Consider the following 19,028-nt stretch of genomic DNA (forward strand, 5'->3'; position numbering starts at 1 on the left):
AAAATTGATGTTTTGTTGGTTTTTGATTGAATTTTACACTATCATCCAGTTGCACATCAATTGCTACATGATCCTAAATTTGAATTATTACGTGTGTTTTTAACTTTTATAATAACTAATCTAAAACTATGTAGTGTATAAAAAACAAAGTATATTTCATACAAAATGTTAAGTATTCATTTTCTTAACATGATTTTTCTAATACATTGTTAGCTTTTCACTAAAAAGGATTCAAAAATACATTAATTATGTGTTACTCCTTATTAAATGTAATTTTAAACTTTTAATACATTTTAACCAATAAAAGAATGTCCTACATTATTTAAGAATTAAGGTGAACAATAATATATATAAATATTATTATTTTTAATATATTAAGATTTTTTTAAATAAAAAACTAAAAGGAAAAGATACAATATTTTCCAAGTGGTGCAACAATTTATTATAAAAATGTTAGTGTTGGAAAAAAAGTCACAGACTTCACTAGAGAGGGCTACCTAATACTTGGATCTCTAATCCCTTAACTTCAACTAGACCACTATTTTAGTATACAATAAATGTCACATTATTTTAGGCATCAAAGTAGAAAAAACATTATATAAATACTTTCTTTAGATCCATGAATATGTTTTTTAAATATAATATTTAAGAATTGAAAATATAAGTTGAAGAAGTATAAGGATAGTATTTCCAAAGATTAAATATACATGACTTTTTTTTTTAATTTTTATTAATGCTTCCAAGTAATAAGAGGTATGTTGTTAAGTAAAAGGGTGGGATAGTTGAAAAGATGTCGACATTGTTTTGGGTTTTTTACACCTCTCTTTCTCTCACTGTCCCTCTCACATTCACATCGACTTTGACCTCTGGCCAGCCACCGGCTATCTCTTTTATCTCTACTCCAATGGCGACCCCACCCATCATCTTCATCTTCATCTTCTAAAACCCTCTTTTCTAACTTCAAAAAGCTTAAATAACCTTTTCTCTTCTTTCATTTCCTTCTTTTTCCTTCCCTCAAACCCTAACATCTATATGCATACTTTCCTTTTTCCTTTTTTCAGAACCCCACGTAATTCACTGCTCCACTCTTCTTACTATTTCAATTCATTTCTTCAATTTACTCTTTCTTTTTTCGCTCACGAATGGATTCTGGTAACAGTGGAAGCATCTCTTCCAGCGATGAAGAATACGATTCATCATCACATGCTGATCCATCCTTCCTCAATAATTTTTCTTCCTTCTCCCACCCTCAACCATCCCTTGTTCCTTCTCACCCCTCAATGTTTGATCTCTCCTCAACCTACCTCCATGCTCTCTCACAATCCAACCCCCACAATTCCTTCTTAAACATCGATTCCCTTGCCCAAAGATCTCAATCCAATTGCACTCTCCCCGAAACCCTTCCATCTTCTTCATCAGCCACGCCAGCAATAAATCAATGCTTCTCGGCTCCTCAACCCCTTGCCCACCACAACACTAGTGCAAGACAACTCTCCTCACCACCGCAAACCACCAACCTCGTACGCAACTCCAAGAAACGAAGCAGAGCTTCAAGGCGTGCACCCACCACCGTTCTCACCACCGACACCACCAATTTCAGATCCATGGTTCAAGAGTTCACTGGAATCCCTGCACCTCCCTTTTCACCTTCCTTCTCTCGCCGCCTCCCTCTTCGCTCAAACCCTTTGCTTTCAACTTCTTCAAGGACCTCCTTACACAACAACGCCACTATCAGTCTTTCTCCTAATAATAACTCCATTAACTACCAGCTACTTCCTGATCTGTCGTTACCCTATCATCCCCCACAGAATATCATGCAACATCACCCTATTCCCACATTCCACCCTTCTTATTCTCTTCAAACTCTTGTCCCTGCAGGGTTTGGTGCAAAGTCTCTATTCATGCCCGCGCTTGATGCGCACGATCTGGAGGTTGCACAGGGTCATGAACACGTGGTATCTGAGGGCATGCTTCAGAGGAGTGGCGGTGACGGTGACTGTAGAGATGGAAGCATAGTTGGAGGAGGGAGAAGAGATTCGTTTAGGTGCTTGGATGGGAACAACTATGGTGGGTGCAAGCTCAACATCTCGGTTTCTGCTTCGAGCAGCGTGAACCATGAGAAGAACTTGGAGAATGGTAATTCCCCTAGGGAAGGTGCCGTGGAAGCGTGGATTTGTTCTTCTGATCAATAGGATCTCGCGTGTTTGAGAGTAAACAGTATACTCAACAGGTGAATCATTGCAGCGTGGAATTTCATACACTGCAATGAATTAAGAGCGTCATCATGATGATGTTGATCCTAGTGGTGTAATGTTGGTGGTTAGCATTTGCAGCTATCATTTTTTTTTTTTCTTTTCTTTTCTTCTTTACTTTAATTTTTTTATATTGTTGAATATATAGGTAGATAGAGTGAGATTAATTTAATTCCATAATATAAGGAGTATACTATGTATATATATAAATATATATTTATATATTTATATATACATACTCCTGTTATTTGTACTTCATGCTCGTGATATCTTTTCTTTAGTGTTGGGATCTAAAACTAATATTATTACAGGAATATTAGTTTCACCCACATGATCGTACGCATGATTAGGTTCGATTATTTAATAATGGCCCTATACTAAAAGTAATTATACATAATGATAATCTTATTATGAATAATAATGATAATGGGGATGATAATTTATTATCTTCATGGAGTATTTTTTAAATAGGGTTGCGAAGAGAACTAATAGCTAAAAATACTAATGATGAGGTAAAAATGTACAAATTAGTCAATTTTTTATACTAATATGAAATTATTTGTGCTTTCCATTGGTAACTATGAAAGTAGTTACCGTGTAATATGCCACAAAAATATAGCCAAGCATTTCTTTTAACAAGTTGATTTTATATCATAAAAAATAGAAAAACCCTAGTACAGCGTGTGCTAAAGTCCAACGTAGAATGTCTGATTTATAACATACATGTGAGATAGAGTTCATTTGTTGTTATATATGGTCATCATTCATTATAAACGAACTAAATTTGGTTTAAATTTCAAACGTAGTTATACTTCAAGCGGAGAAAATAGTATATTGTAAGGATAATTTGTAAGCTGATGTGGTAAGCATTTAAAATGTGTTCAGTATATATATTTGTATTTAATATATGAAATTGTATTATGTATGATGAAATTCTTTCACCAAAAAATTCAAAGTCTGAAATAATATAAAGTGAATTAATCCATTGACATATTTCTTAGTACAGCGAGATGAAATGAATGAAGACAACGTAAAGAAAATAACAAGTCACATAAATACATCTTGAACTATTGATTACGGGTAGAAGCCTTTTCTACTTATTGCTTATAAAAATTTAAAAATCGTACTTTGTTTGTAAAGAAAGAAATGGTTGTTGGACTGAGTTCTGCCTTGTCTTTTAATGAGCTACGATACGAAGCAGCTACCAGAGAATGATAATGGTATTTATAAAGGAAACTAACAAATATTCTAACGTAGTACTATTAACAATATATAATAATGATGAAAATTCATTAAAACCTTAAAATAATTTATAGTTTTGTATACTTTAATGAAAAAGTGTATTAAAAATGTATTTGCATGTTAGCATTTGTGAAGTGAAAGCTATTGTTGCGGCGGTAGCAGGTTGCAAATAACGCCGTTACTGTAGGAGTCTCTTGGTCGTTGTGGTCCAAATGCCTACACTTTTGACTTTGGCTAGAAATACTTTGTTGGTTTATGATCCCTTAGAAATAACAGTCTCAGTCATAGGCTGATTATAAAATGTATATTTCAGATCTTGATAAGAAATAAATTCAACTTTGTTTTATCTTATCTTAAAATATTTATAAATAATGGAGCAGATGTTAACGTTGAATGTTTCTTAATATCTTTAACTAGAACAATTACCCTTAACTTTTTTAACTGCTAAATGAAAAAGAATGTTGTATTTAACTTACATGACTAAGTGGGCTGAACTAAAGCAGGTGGTCAGTCAGTCCGTCATAATTGGGTCATCGAGAATTTACCTTTTATACTCATAAAAAAATTAGCATCTTTAGTGATATTTTTTATTTAATTTATAACTGGTGTTGGTCTACCCGTCTGAAAAAGGGGAAAAACAATTGTGACCGACACAAGTTGACTAAAAAAATTACATTAATGAAAATGTTCTTGGTGTTGTTTTAGTGTGCTGTAGAGATGGTAAAAAGGAGAGTAATGCATTGAAACAAATGTTAATTGACCAACTTGCATTTTGCAACATTGTAAATTTGTCCTAATCATAATAAACAAACGGATAATGATATTTAGACAACATTTTTTTTATAATAATATTTCAATATCATCTACGTGTCATTATGTGATTGATCAAAAATTAAAATTACTCCACAATCAATAATAATAATAATCATAAACACTACTATGGACTAATAACAAAATGACACATAAATAATATTCAAATATTGTAAAATAATGTTGTCTAAGTATTATTATTCCAAACATAAAGAGCTCTAAAATAGAATATTTAATGTGTTATTTTTTTCCTTTATTATTTATTTAATCTAATATTTATTATAAATATGTTATTTTTATTGTTTAGATTTAGTATTTATTAATAAAGAAAGAGTAAAATAAAGTTTCGATCATATGAAGATAAACAAGAATATAGATAAATAAGTTATTGATCATATGAAGACAAAAAAGAAGATAGAATGACTCTTGAGCCTAGAGGCGGGACATAAAATTTCTTTCCAACCATTTTACTTCAAGGTAATATATGTTTAGGATTTAAGACAAATTTTCAAAATCTATGTTCTTCAAACATGATTTCCCACATGATTAAGTATGAAAATGGAAAACGTGTCAAAACTACAATTACTCTTTTATCTCTACTTTGTTATATCAATGCTCATTTACTCCTTTGATATAGACCTATAGAGAGACCTATGCAAAAAATATTCAAATATCCTATTAATTTATTGACACCTACTAACCATATTTTTTTTCATCACCCTAAAATCAACATCAACAATATCAACATCAACAATTTGAAATGATATTTTGTATTTTGATAATAACTAAGATCGATCAAATATGATCATTTTTTTACTGTGATTGTCTCTTTCTACTTTAATCAATATTAATATTATAGTTAAACAATTATGATCACATATTGTAAATTTTTAGTTACTTCAATCGATTAAAACTGTGATAACGATTATGATAGTCTCTTATTAGTTTTTAGTTATTTCGATCAACAAATAAGGTCAAAATTAAAGATTATGATCGTTTCTTATTGATTTTCAATTACTTCGATCAACAATTAAAATTGTGATGAGATAATTATGATTGTCGCTTGTTGATTTTCATCCATTTCCATCTACAATTAAGATCATCATCAAATAATTATGATTGTCCCCTTAATGATTTCAACTACTCTGATCAATAATTAAGATCATGATTAAATGATAATGACATTCTCTTATGAGCTATAAATTTCTTATACTATGATCAATGATTAAAATTGTGATAGGACGATTATGATCGCCTCCTTTTAGCTACTTTGATCAATGATTAGGATCATGACCAATGATTATGATCATTTCTTGTTGGTTTTGAATCTCTTCTACTTCGATCAATGCTTATTATTGATTTTCAACTTCAAAATACACCTTTATATTACAACATTCTTTATGCCTAATCAAAAGCCCTACAAGAACAAAAAAAAATTGTAATAGAAATGACGATTGACCATATTTCATGTTAAATGTTTTCTAGATGACTCCTCCATCAAGTGACTCTAATTGATAAGTCTTCCTCCCAAAACTTTACATACTCTATAAGAGTCTCTACATCTTAATAACCTTTTGAGTAATCAAATTTGCTTAATCTCATTTGTCCTATGACATTGTCTTCCTATTTGTACTAATTCATTAAAAGAATGTCATTTGTATATAAAAAAACAAATTTTTTAGGGCTTTTAGATAGTCTTCTTGTAGCAAACGAAGTAGTAGAAGAAATGAAAAAGAAAAAAAGAAAAGTGAGTTAATAATATAGGTGGACTATGAAAAAGTATATAACTCAGATAACTAGGATTTTTTTATTATTACATGATTATGTAGCAAATAGATTGGATGGATACAATTTTGTCTAGAATCATTAATAATCTGTGTTGGTGAAAAAGAGCCCAACCCAACAATTCAAACCAACAAGACCCAATAACCCCTTCTTATTCCTGATAGTAGTTAAGATTGGTGAGACAAGCTACTAAAAAAAAAAAAACTTTTGAAGGAGTGGTAATAGGTAGAAATGGCATGGTGATTAATTTATTGCAATTTGTTGATGACAGACCCAAAAATTAAAGTGTTCTCATAATAAAATCTATCTGGAAATGTTTTGAATTGATATTTAGATTGAAGGTTAGGTACCATAAGAGTAGGATTGGTGTTGTAGGGAGTGAGGAAGCAGTAATGGAGAATTTTTCTAAAATACTTAACTACAACCATATGAAAATACCATTCAAGTACCTAGAAATGACAATTGGGGGGAATCCAAGGAAACAAGGTTTGGAAGGAAGAAGAGGAAACACAAACCAAAAGTTTATAAACCAAAAGGGCTTTAAATGCAAGTCTTTAACATTCGCGGTTTAGTAATTTATTACATTATTAAAAAGTTATAGGAAAAACATATGTAAGTTTTTTAAAATATATTTTTAGATTGTGTAAAGATTGTTTGATATGAACTAAGTTGTTTCCCTGTTAAGTTTGTTTCATATGAACAATTTGGAAAATAAGACATTTATAAATAAAAATATTAGTTAATTTTTCACCATTGTGATTTATTCTCAAACTTGACAAATAAGGCAAACAAAGTTAAAGATACACAACTATTCAGTACTTATAACATGTTATTTATAAATTATGCAGAAAGTGCATTATTATAATAAGTAAGGGATGGTGCGAAATAATATACTAAATTAAGAGATATGTTTTGGATAAAGTGTTTTGCGTAATAATATTATAATAAAGATGATTAATTAGAATTAATTTTTTAACTTTCCTTTTATATATTTATAAATATTATAATTAGTTTATTAATACCATTAATCATCAATAAATAATTTTCATTATTTTATAATTAATAACTATTATTCTCATTAACTATCCTATAATAATTATTATTGTTCAAATTAATTATCAATTATTAACTTACCGGTTCGTCATTTTCTTGTTGCATGGTCTGCCATTTGATCCTTGAGCGATCTGGTGGTCATATAGTAAAAGATATAGGTTTAATGTCTCAATAGGTCCCTATTTTCGTACAGAATCTCAAATAGGTCCCTTACTTTTTCAGCGTCTCAATTGAGTCCTTATTTTTGTAAAATTGAATCAAATAGGACCTTTCCGTCAAATTGAGATGACGCCATTAGGAAGGGTATGCTGACAGTGTAGTTTTTTATTACCTGACATTAAAAACGTGACTGAATTGTATTTTTTTATTCTTGAATTGAAAAATGAAATATACAAAATATACTTCATTTTTTAATTTAAAAATTAAAAAAATACAATTCAGTCCCATTTTCAATGCCACGTAATAAAAAACTACACGGTCAACATACCTTTCTTAACGACATCATTTCAATTTGACGGAAAGACCCTATTTGATTCAATTTTAAGAAAATAAGGACTTGATTAAGACGCCCAAAAAGAAAGGAACCTATTTGAGATTCTTGACGAAAATAAGGAACTATTAAGACATTAAACCAAAGATATATCATTAGAATGAAATAATGTCAGTCAATAATATTTTTTAAGAAAATATTTCTTATTTAATATCTTAGGTGTACTTCTTGTAAAAAGATAGTGGATGTAACATTATCTTGGTTATGTGTGAAACTATAGTTTGAACAATATTTTTGAGTGACCTAATGCTTAAATTAAGAAATTTAACACCCGTATTTATTACTGAAATTTTATTTATCTTAAACAATATTAACTTGCTTAAATGATATAAATGACACCATAAAACATTATCAAATTGTTAAATTTACGTACTTAATTATCTAACAAATCCGATACATATATATTTTTCAACTTATCAAATACAATTAGATCATTTTCTACAATTTCATCATATCCCACGAATAGTATTTGTTGTATGGCAGCAATTTAAAGTATTTAATGTCCTCATACAACTTCTAAATTTTCTTCAATTCACCTTTATGCATTCAATCCCTATTGAACTCCTCAAGTTATCATAAAATAATATACAAAGAATCAAACTTTCTATATTACGAATTCAAGTCATATCAACGTATAAATTTTCAACTTCAACAATGACAGATTCCACCGACACGACAACGTATTCAAAACTTTCAACAAAAATACGAAATTTCCTTTTCATAACTAAATACTATATTTTATTTTAAAAATGATGTTTTTCTCATTTCCATATGCAATTCTCCCATTGTATTAAATCTAAAGCAATGTAAACAAGTAAAAAATTCATAAAATAAAAAGAGTACCTTAACTTCCCTTACATTAGAACAATTTGGAGATTTATAAATTAAGAAATTGAAGAGGAAACTTGAGGCGAGGCACTTTCGAATCCCTTGTTCAATTCAATATTTAGAATGTAACAGAAAACACACTTTTAAATCTCAAAAATTATTTAAAAGAGGGAAGGTAAAGTCTCATATATTATTATTTTTCTCAAACACTTGTATGCCTTTATCTAATAGATAATAAAATAGAAGAAGAGATGAATAAGAACTTAACTTTATTTTAATTTATATATAGTAAAAGTTAAACTTTAAATTTAACTCAATTTTACAAAAATTAATTTATAAGAAAAATATATACACATTCATATATTATGATTTTATTTCTAATCTAACTATGTTCTAATAATATTTAAGAGTTCTAACTAATGGATTGATTTTGGATTTAATAAGAGATATAGAAGAAAAGGAAATTTTAAGAAGAGGAATCAGTTCTTATTTTGTACAGATAAAGAAAACAAATCCCTTCTCTTTTTAAATTTCTATTGACATTCTTTGTTGGATAAGTTTACATATCCTTCTTCTATTTTTATTTTTTTTTTAAATTCTAATACAAGTTTAAACTTATGTTATTAATATTATTCCTTCTGAGCCCATTTATCTGTCTCTTATACCAAATGATACGTATAATACACAATTAACAATTATAAAATTATTATTATTATCATTATAACTAGAAAAAACATGTACTCACTAATGCTTGTATATTCAATTTTTTATTATGTTATCCTTTTAATGAATTAAAATTTAATATTTATATTTTAATTTATATATTTATTTTAATAAAAATATATGTATTATTATTTCTATATTTGATACGTAAACTAAAACTTAATCTGAAGAAAATATAAATTACAAATTTTCATGAAAAATAAGAAAACACAAATAATAAGTGCGTTGTGGCTAATAATGTTTAGTTAATAGATAATTTATCTTTACTAATTTAACATTGTGATTTTGAAATATAAACAAAATAACATAAAATATATACATAGATAAATGCAATTATATATTATTATAGATTATAAACTATTATTGATAATAGCATAATAAGAGGAGAGAAATGTGAGTCTCAGCATTTTAGAATGATAATAGGATAACCAAAACAAATCAAATTAGTTTGGGAATTGTGTGACTTATTTCTCCCAAGCTAATTATGACTGTTTCATTTGCACCTCTAAGCATTTTATCATACACCTCTAATTTCTGAAAATATTTCTAATTAATAAATGGTTTAAAAGTTTAATATTTTGATTAGTGAGAATTTATGTGTTCACCATTGACTCTACTTTCATTTTCTTCTAATTACTAAACATGCATTGCTGATCTCTGCAACCCTTGATCCTGCACCCCTATACCACCCCTGCACCCTTTCATTCCTGCACCCCGTTTTCATCTTTATAAAGAAACCCTAAACTACTGTACCTTTGAAATGTAACTTTTTGATAATATTTTTCTTCTTGAGGTTTTGTACTTTGCAAGTCATATTTGTGAATAAGTATTGTTTATATATATTTGAGAAGGATTGTTGAGTGTAAGTTCTTGTGGTGCTGTATTGGGGTTCTTCGTATTACTTCATTGTCTGGCTTCTTATTGAAGAAGGAGATTAGTATTTGTTTTTGAATCTGTTTGCATCTTGTTGGTTGGATTGATATTGATGATGGATTGTTAGTATTTTTTTTAAAAATTTATTTGCATCTTATTGGTTGGATTGATATTGACGGGAAGAGGTTTTATTTTCGTTAATATGCTCGCATGAAATGAAAAACCCTGAAACTGAGAGTCGATGTGCGAATCGGATGTGGATATCCGATTTACAAATTTCAGATGTGGATATCCGATGTACAAACTCTTGGATGTGGATATCCGATTTACAAACCTTCGAATGTGGACATCCGATACATGATTTTAATGTATTTATTCTGCATGTTTACATTAGATAATTTTTATATTAGTTTAATTTTTTTAATTCTTCTTATATTGGTTTTTTTTTAATTTTATGTATTAGTTTATAATATATTTTATAATTTGTAATTAATAAAAAATAATTTTATGATTATATTAAAATGAATAAAACTAATTTTGAATAAAAAACTTAAAATGAAATTATCATATATGGATTTCCGATGATCATTTATTCGATGTAAGAATCCGACAAATATTTATTAATTTACATAAAAATTTAATTATGTTTTTATTTCATTATTTTATTAGTTTTAATTAATTTTAAAATTATATATGATTTTGTATCAGTTTATAATGTAGTTATATAATTTAAAATGAATATAAATCAATTTTTATGATTTATTAAAATTAATAAAACTGATTTTTAAAAAAGATACTGGATAAGAATCGAATGTAGAGATTCAGTTATGAAAATCTCCAATATCAATATTGAATTAGTTGTGCTATTAAAAACATCACTAGGATTTGTGATAATATGTAATTGGTAAAAAATAAGTGTTACGAATGTTTCATATTTTTGCATGTTATTTTATTAGGTTTGTTTTATACAAAAAATTAATAAAACTATTTAACTACATTTTTATAATTATAATTTTTGTTAATATAAAAAATGCATTTTAAATATTTAATTTTTATAATCTTTTAGATATAATTTATACGTGATTTTTTATGTATATGAATTTTTTTTAATAATGATATATAGTTTTAAGTTTATTTAATTTGGTGTTTTTTTGAAAGTTGATTACATTGTTAATAAATTTATAATTGTATCATGTATTGTATTAGTTTATAATTTTGACATCCGATGGTGGCTGTATCGGTTTTTCATATTCGATACATGTCTATCGTGTTTTGGATCACAAAACCATGGATAGATCAACCAAATCAGATAAATTTAAATAATTTCTAATCATCCAATCTATATATCCAGTCTATAAACATGCAAAAGTAGCAAAAAAAAATTTTAAAACCGTAAACCAACTTCTGACAATGATTGAGCAGCACAAGATGAACGAAAATTGAAGGACAAAGAAGACGAATACCTCTGAACTAGGTAACACAGCAAAGGAGAAACTAAAATGCTAAAATGAGATATTGTATTAGTGTGCGCACAAGACGGCAAAGAAAGGAAAAATCAAATCCAACAAGGAGAGTCTAGTGTTTTTGTACCTCGTTTGCGAAAAAAAAAGAAGCTTGCAACGAACGACTGTGGTGGCTGCTGTAGTGCGAAAAAAAAGATTTTATGTTCTGTAACTGTGTTGTGCTCTGTGAGAAAGGAGAAAGGAGAGTAAGGCAAGACTGAGAAAGAAGAGGAAGGATGCCCTTAGAAAGGAGAGAATGGTAATGGCGTTATGAGAAATGAAAGTGGGGTGGAATTTGATGCACAAAAGCACATAAAATTAGACTATCTGAAATTCAATCCGACTCCAATAACACATTTTAAAAATTAAAACACTTTTTAATTAGGGTTAAAATTAGAATTATGTTATAGTTTGGAGGTGTAGGAAGAAATGCTTAGTTGCTGGGTGAAACAATCGCCAATTATTGTTCTCTGCTTCTTTCATGAAAGTGGACCTCCCACAAATGAATATTGTTCTCTGTTTTTTCATGAAAATTATAATTTACACAGAGCCAAAATTATTATTTACAGAGAGGCAGTGGAATAAAAGGAGCAAAATATTAGGAAAGAAATGCTTGTTTATTTAAAAGTTAAATTGAAAAACAATTAAAATAAATAATCATTCTTTCAATAATTCAAACATTATATTAATTTTGTTGTTATATCGTATAATGATGAGAATTTTAATTTTAAGTTTAATTTGGTCTCAAATATGAAAGTGATAATTCATAACAGGTAAAACAATAGATATAAACAAATAATAAATTTAATTAAGATAAATTCTTAACTCATAACTTTAATACTATAATAAAAAATAAACTTTAAACCTAATTTATTCAAACAAAATCATAAGATAAGATTTACACAATTGTATATTCTAACTTAACCTTTTTCAACTTTAGGTTAGACTTTCAACGTCGTCACATTATGAAGAAAGAATGTTATAGAATTTTACTTTTTGACTATTCTCTAGAGTTTTGTGAATGTTTATTTCCATCTCCTAAATATTGTTTTATTGTATTTTACTAAAACTAATTCCGTTTCACCAAAGAATTAAATAAATTTCAATTTTTATAGGTACCTCATTTAAAATTATTGACCAACAGTTGTTTAGATGATATTAAATTATAATTTTGTATTTCAAAACTGCAAACTATGAAAAAATAATTTGGTGGCCAAAATTAATTTGTAGAGCTTTTAAATTACTGATAACTTAAACCTATTCTACGTATGAGAAGTTTTTTGCTGTTATAGAGGTTATACCAAGTACCTTTTTTTCAACGATCTACCCTTCTCGGATAATTATACAAACGTTAACAGTATAAGTGAAACATTTGGCATTTGCTCCGTTGTGGTTAGCAACAAATCTTTTGCTGGATTTACCAGATAATCCATCTTCTGTAATATGGTTTGATTATTGTGAAGCCTAATTAATTACCAAGTCAAACCACAAATTTAATCAGATTAACATGCACCATTTTGTCTGCTTACCTTTGAAAATTTTGATTATGGAAAGAATATACAGGCTTCAGCAAAATGTGTACAAGGCAGCAAACAGAGCACCCGAAGCTCAAACTTTAACTGGGCTTTCTAGCAGAGATCATCACAAAAAGCCCATTTCTAATGCATTTAAACCCAACCAGCCCACACGCCCTGCAGAGATCTTCAAGCTCACGTTCAGAGAGAAAGCTGTAGCTCCCAGATGCTTGCCTTAGATTCTGAAACGTCAAACAAAAATTCTACAACTCAAAACTTATAGAAATAAAAATAAACGATGAAAGTGGACCAATGAACATTCATTTTAGTGTCTGAAAGATTGAGTTGACGAAAAATTAACCGTGTCATGGAATCTGAAATAAAAATCATTCTTCCACGCTCAATCGAATCATCTAGATTGATATCCTCTCATATCATTAAGAAACTAAATTACTACCGACTTCCTATAATTGAGAAACTGAATTGAAGCTAGCAGATCCAAATTAAGGAAAAAAGAAACAAAAACAACTAACCAAAGTAAATCTGGTTACTCTTACTGATTTTATCCATTCAGACGTACGACAACACTCAGCAAAGAGAAGAGAAGTGAGGAATAAAATGGTTGATATAAAGGAGGCACAGATAAGAAACTAATACTGTTGTAAGCGTCGTAATAAAATGTTGTAAAAAAAAACATTATTTAAAATTAATACCTGCCGTAATATACTTCGAAATGGGATAATAGAAAAAGGACCATCAAGTATGTAGGTGGTTGCAACAAATACGCCTCCAGGTCGTAAAACACGACTTATTTCAGCAACCTGTTAAAATAGATTACATAAAAGGAAAGTGAAGTCACAGAGTAATGGAAGGCATGGCCATCTGACTAAACTAGGCATACTACTAAGTGATAAATCGGCTGTAGTAATTTATCCTTAATATAAAGGTAACCCTTGAAAAAATTGCTTATATTTAAAATCTGCTAGCATGATTAAAATTTTGAAACGTGTTTTTGTAGTTGTTGACACAACACTGCATAGACGTTAAGGGATTCCATTTACTACTTCAGATTAATATAAAAACGTTGTAAACATCTCAAAAACCATGGCTAAAGAATTTATAATTTTTCTCAAGCCACTGTCACAGGTATTTGAAACAAATGAAACATTGTCTGCAAAATCCAAACATAGAGAATAATTATTCACTTACAGCTGCCAATGGTGAAGGCCAACAGTGTAGAGCGGCGCCAGCATGCACAGCATCAATAGAATTAGAAACAAAGGGGAGCCTAGATATGTCTGCTCTAACCAAGATTAAGTTCCTAAAAAATAAATATTAACTAAATATAATTGTGATATGAATAAAAGATGGCTTAAATAGTTCTGTTAGAACTATGAATTCAAAAGTCAGATATAATAATTTCTAATCAGTTTAGAAATATAAACTGAGTACTCTTTTGGGAAGTTCTCTTCCTGCTGAATGAATTCATAACATTGCTGTAACATGTTTTCCGAGTAGTCTAGAGCAACAACAAAAGAAAACAGTTGACTTTTTGCGAATAATCTTGAAAATAATCCACTTGCACAACTAGCATCAACTATATTTCCTCCCAATACTGGTTTTAGGAAACCCTTCATCAATTCAAACTGCAGACAAATTAAATAGAAGGCGTGATTAACTGTTGAACAACACACGAGCATAAAGAAGTCATACATTAACAAGATAATTCCAAGATAAAAGTACATAAGGCAATAGAAGACAGATTAGTTAGTATTTCAAATAATTTTATCTTATATTTTGCAGCACTTATATTTTGCAGCACCGTATCCAAATTAATATTCTTTCCACCAGGTAAACAAAACAAATTGATTGGTAGAGCTCCTGGACATCCACGAGCTAAGGGTGGGCACATTGGCTAATGCCCTCTGACTGATTTTAGTCTCCTCTTTAGAAGATGGTGCAAAACTTTCATTGTGTACCTTGAACAAGAGTCCCTAAAAGAAGCATTTAATCAGATGGCCTTATGGATTTGAATAGTTCAAGGCTTTTGTGGAGTTCTGTACAAGTTACGGAGGCTTTGCACCCTTTTCTAAGGAGATTAAAACCAGTGATGATGTTAACACTGATTTTCTCAAGAACACAATATCAAACATGACAGAAGGCATTATTATCATTGTTGGCACCTCCATTAGGCCCAATGTCTTACCTCAATATATTTTGCTTCCTCATTGAAGCAAGTAAACCACCAAAGGTTTACAAACTAAACAATCCTTATTTTTATTACAAAAGAGGATGTGTAGCTTCCATTCACAAATAATTAAGTTTTAACCTTGTGTATGAATTACACAACAAAGTTTATTTTATATAAATTGATTGCAGTGAACACTCATGATTATAGGATATTTTTATATACATGATATGATATGCCTACCAAATAAATTCCAATAAATCTAATTCTAATAAAATATACTTACAATTACAAATATCTTAATTAAGTAAGAAAACAAATGATAAAATATAAAAGAATATTAAATTTAAAGAGATCATCTTAGAGACTCTAAGAAGACATCACCGGATATTTTTCATATTTTCTAACAAAATAAAATAAAAGAAATAATATGGGTTCATTAAGAAGGAATTGTTTTTGGGAACTGGGACATGTAGTTAACCTCTTTCTCAGGACCTGGAAAACCACCCCACACAGAAAAGGTTTGACGCCAGCCCCTCTCATAGAGAAATGATATCAATGGCACCCTGATTCAACAAACAATCAGTATGCATATAAGTGGCGAATCGACTCCACAGCATTTACACAGCAAAACAACTATACTGTTAAGTAGCCGAGTGCCGTTATTAACAAACTAATATTCATATGCATATGATATCTATCTTCAGATAGTAGGAACATGACTTTGGAAAACAAAACCATTCTCTAAGATCATCAAATACAACTAAAGATTGATCATGAACAATAAAAAAACACTTCATATGAAAAAAAAAAATGACAGAGAACTAGAATGCCTGAAAAGCTCTGTGGAAACTGGCATCACTTCACCGTAGCTCTTAGCTCCACCTGTTGCGGTGAGATCAATGTGAGTTTGGTTACCAACATATGTTTTCTGACATGTGCCACATTGAAAATTAGACCCGCTGATTGTATCTCTGCATCAAAAAAATTATCACAATTAATACAACAGAGCAGAAGTGATAAATTCACACCTATAGCAGAAGCAAATAATCGATTATTAAATAAACTCACACGGAGAAACCAGGACCACCATTCCATGTCAAGGAATCATAACACACGGGACAAGCCAACGGGTTGCTGCTATTCCTCACTTCCTTTTCAACTACGACGGATTCCTAAACACAAAAATTACGTTCCTCGTGTAAGTGTTTGACGAACAGTGCTGAAGAAAATTAATATGTAAGTCAAAAGGAAATTCAATAGGAGGGAGAAGAAGCTTTACTGTTGGATTGGTTTCGGTGTCGATGACGGCAGTAGAAGAAGCACGAAGTCGAATTGAAGGAGGAAATCGAAGCTTTGCAGCGAAATGAGAGCGTGAGAAGAGGCGCGTGGGGGTGAAGGAAGAGAGTGGTGGAGAACGCGTGTACATACCGGCAACTGTTCCGCCTATTGCCATTAGGCAGCACCAGCAATAAGAAACTAGAAAAATGGATTGAACAGGATAGAATAATGTTGCAAATTGCCCGTCTAGCTCAGTTGGTAGAGCGCAAGGCTCTTAACCTTGTGGTCGTGGGTTCGAGCCCCACGGTGGGCGGCTTTTTAGTTTTAAAACATTAATTTTTCTGTTTGTTTCCATTTTAAAATTGATGCGGTGGATATTGAAAGAAACTTAGTCTTTGTCATTTGCGCGAGTCAGGCTATTCCAATTTCTTTTTCTTTGTCTCTCTCGTCTTCATCCACCTGCCAACACATAAATTAGTAATAACCCTTCCATTGGACTCTTACACAGCACAAACACGATAATGCTTTCATTAGTACATTTGTTTTTAATCATCATTGCGTTCAATTATTAATTGATGTCTACTTATTTCCTTAAAATATATATTATACCACCTCTAATTAGGCCTAATTACAGACAAATAATCAACGGACAAAATATATTACATTTTCATAATATTTTATTTATATATACTGTTAAAGTAAATATGTTTTTGTGGATAATCAAACCGGCTACAAGTTGCAACAATAAGATTTTACAGTCAAAAGGAATACACAGATAACGTTTTTGATAAATATTTTGAAAGTTGACATTAAACACCAACTTATTATGTTTAGCACTCCATAACAAAATTGTGTACGTGAGAGAAAAAAATAGAAGCCATCATGGAGATGATAAATATGCTACATGAAAAAAAGATTGTCAAAGAAGTTGTGGGCAAAGGCTCCTGACATTGTTACGTTTTAGTTGAATAGGTTATACCAACGAAAGGTTTGAACAAAATGACTTTATTTGAAGGTTGGTTTGGATACAAAATCAAATTTACAAAATTTGAGAATCTTTGGTTGTGATTGCTTCTCTTATGTTCTACAAGTTAAAAGGGACAAGTTTGATAAGAAGGTTGAACATAGGGTTTTCCTTGGATGCAACAACACTTGCAAAGCTTTCCAGCAGAAATCTTAAGGTTCCTTGACGATGATGCAGACATTATTGTCAGAGGTACAGTATCATTATTTGATATTTACCAATATGACTACGAGGAAGTGTTCATGAAGATAAAAAGTTTATTAAAACTATGGAAGAAGAGTTCAAAATGATAAGATGGTGGAAAACCCTGAACACAAATAACTATATGAATAAAACGAATTTATAGAACCGAACTTATTCAAATGGTTTCATAACACAAATATAAGGTAAGATTAATATTCAAAAGAATATACTCATGTATTTCGAGATTTATGATTTATTTATAATTATTAAGAAGTAGAGTTTAAACCTAACTCAATCCAACAAAACCGATTTAGATGATAAGATTTGTACCCCACTTATATATTATAATTTAGTCTTATCTCTAGTCGATGTGGGACTTCCAACACACTCCTTTCATGCCAATGTATAGACATCTTAAGCGTGATAGTAGAAATGGGTGGTTCGATAGCGGCCCGACAACGGGTGGAATAGAAATGCCCAAGAAACAAGAAATATCATTAGGATAGACTTTAACCATAACTCTGATACTATATTAGAAAGTGGTTTTTAAGCCTAACTCAAAATTATAATATATAAGTGGGGTGTAAACCTCACCATCTAAGATGGTTTTGTGGGGTTGAGTTAGAGTTAAACTCCACTTTTTAATATGGTATCAAAGTAAGGTTAAAGTCTATCCAAGCGATATTTGTTGTTTGTTGGACATATTGTGTTGTAAAAAGCTGACAAAATAGTATTTTCTGAGGCGTGTAGTTTCATTGTCCTTAAGGACTTATCCGCGGTGTATTATGCAAGTCCCCCAGGATACAACGGGAACTTCTCAGAATTTCTGAAGATCTTAGAACTAGCAAGGATATCTAAACAGAGTATAAGAATAACCCAGAATAATTTTAGAAGAGGAAAAGAGGATGAAACTAAGAAAATAGGAGAATGAGGAAAACTAATTTTTGGTGTGTTTTGGAATGGAGGAGAAACTCCCTATTTATAGAGCTAGGGAAGAATAAAATAAATAAAAGTTAATAAAAGCAAAATAATTAACGTTGGAGCACATTAAAAATTTTGATCATTGCTCAATTAATTTTTAGAACGTTGCAATCCAAAGTTATCCTTTTTCTCGTTGCCAATTAATATACCAACGTTCTAAAACACAAATTTTCACATTAATATTTTAACTTTTGCAATATAATAATAATATATTATCACATATTGTTCTACCCGTTATC

At 29.9% G+C, this 19,028-nt stretch overlaps 2 protein-coding genes and 1 non-coding gene across 3 annotated transcripts; 2 read left to right on the forward strand and 1 right to left on the reverse strand.

The window, feature by feature from the left end:
* Window positions 1-711: 711 nt before the first annotated feature.
* Window positions 712-2,449, forward strand: LOC106761334. The gene has a single exon (XM_014644874.2). It carries the CDS (start codon window positions 1,143-1,145, stop codon window positions 2,190-2,192), a length of 1,050 nt encoding a protein of 349 aa, XP_014500360.1. The 5' UTR covers window positions 712-1,142; the 3' UTR covers window positions 2,193-2,449.
* A 10,621-nt stretch (window positions 2,450-13,070) lies between these two features.
* Window positions 13,071-16,884, reverse strand: LOC106759952 (uncharacterized methyltransferase At1g78140, chloroplastic). The gene is made up of 8 exons (XM_014643355.2): window positions 16,603-16,884; window positions 16,392-16,495; window positions 16,154-16,294; window positions 15,802-15,886; window positions 14,585-14,778; window positions 14,342-14,453; window positions 13,846-13,953; window positions 13,071-13,374 (listed from the first exon to the last, which is right to left on the reverse strand). The coding sequence occupies exons 1-8, from the start codon at window positions 16,774-16,776 to the stop codon at window positions 13,234-13,236; spliced, it is 1,059 nt and encodes a 352-aa protein (XP_014498841.1). The 5' UTR covers window positions 16,777-16,884; the 3' UTR covers window positions 13,071-13,233.
* On the forward strand, window positions 16,842-16,914 carry TRNAK-CUU. Its single transcript has one exon. It is a non-coding gene; the product is annotated as a tRNA-Lys (tRNA).
* Window positions 16,915-19,028: the final 2,114 nt, after the last annotated feature.

The sequence above is a fragment of the Vigna radiata genome, chromosome 5 (genome assembly GCF_000741045.1).
Source record: "Vigna radiata var. radiata cultivar VC1973A chromosome 5, Vradiata_ver6, whole genome shotgun sequence".
NCBI classification, from domain to species: Eukaryota; Viridiplantae; Streptophyta; class Magnoliopsida; order Fabales; family Fabaceae; genus Vigna; species Vigna radiata.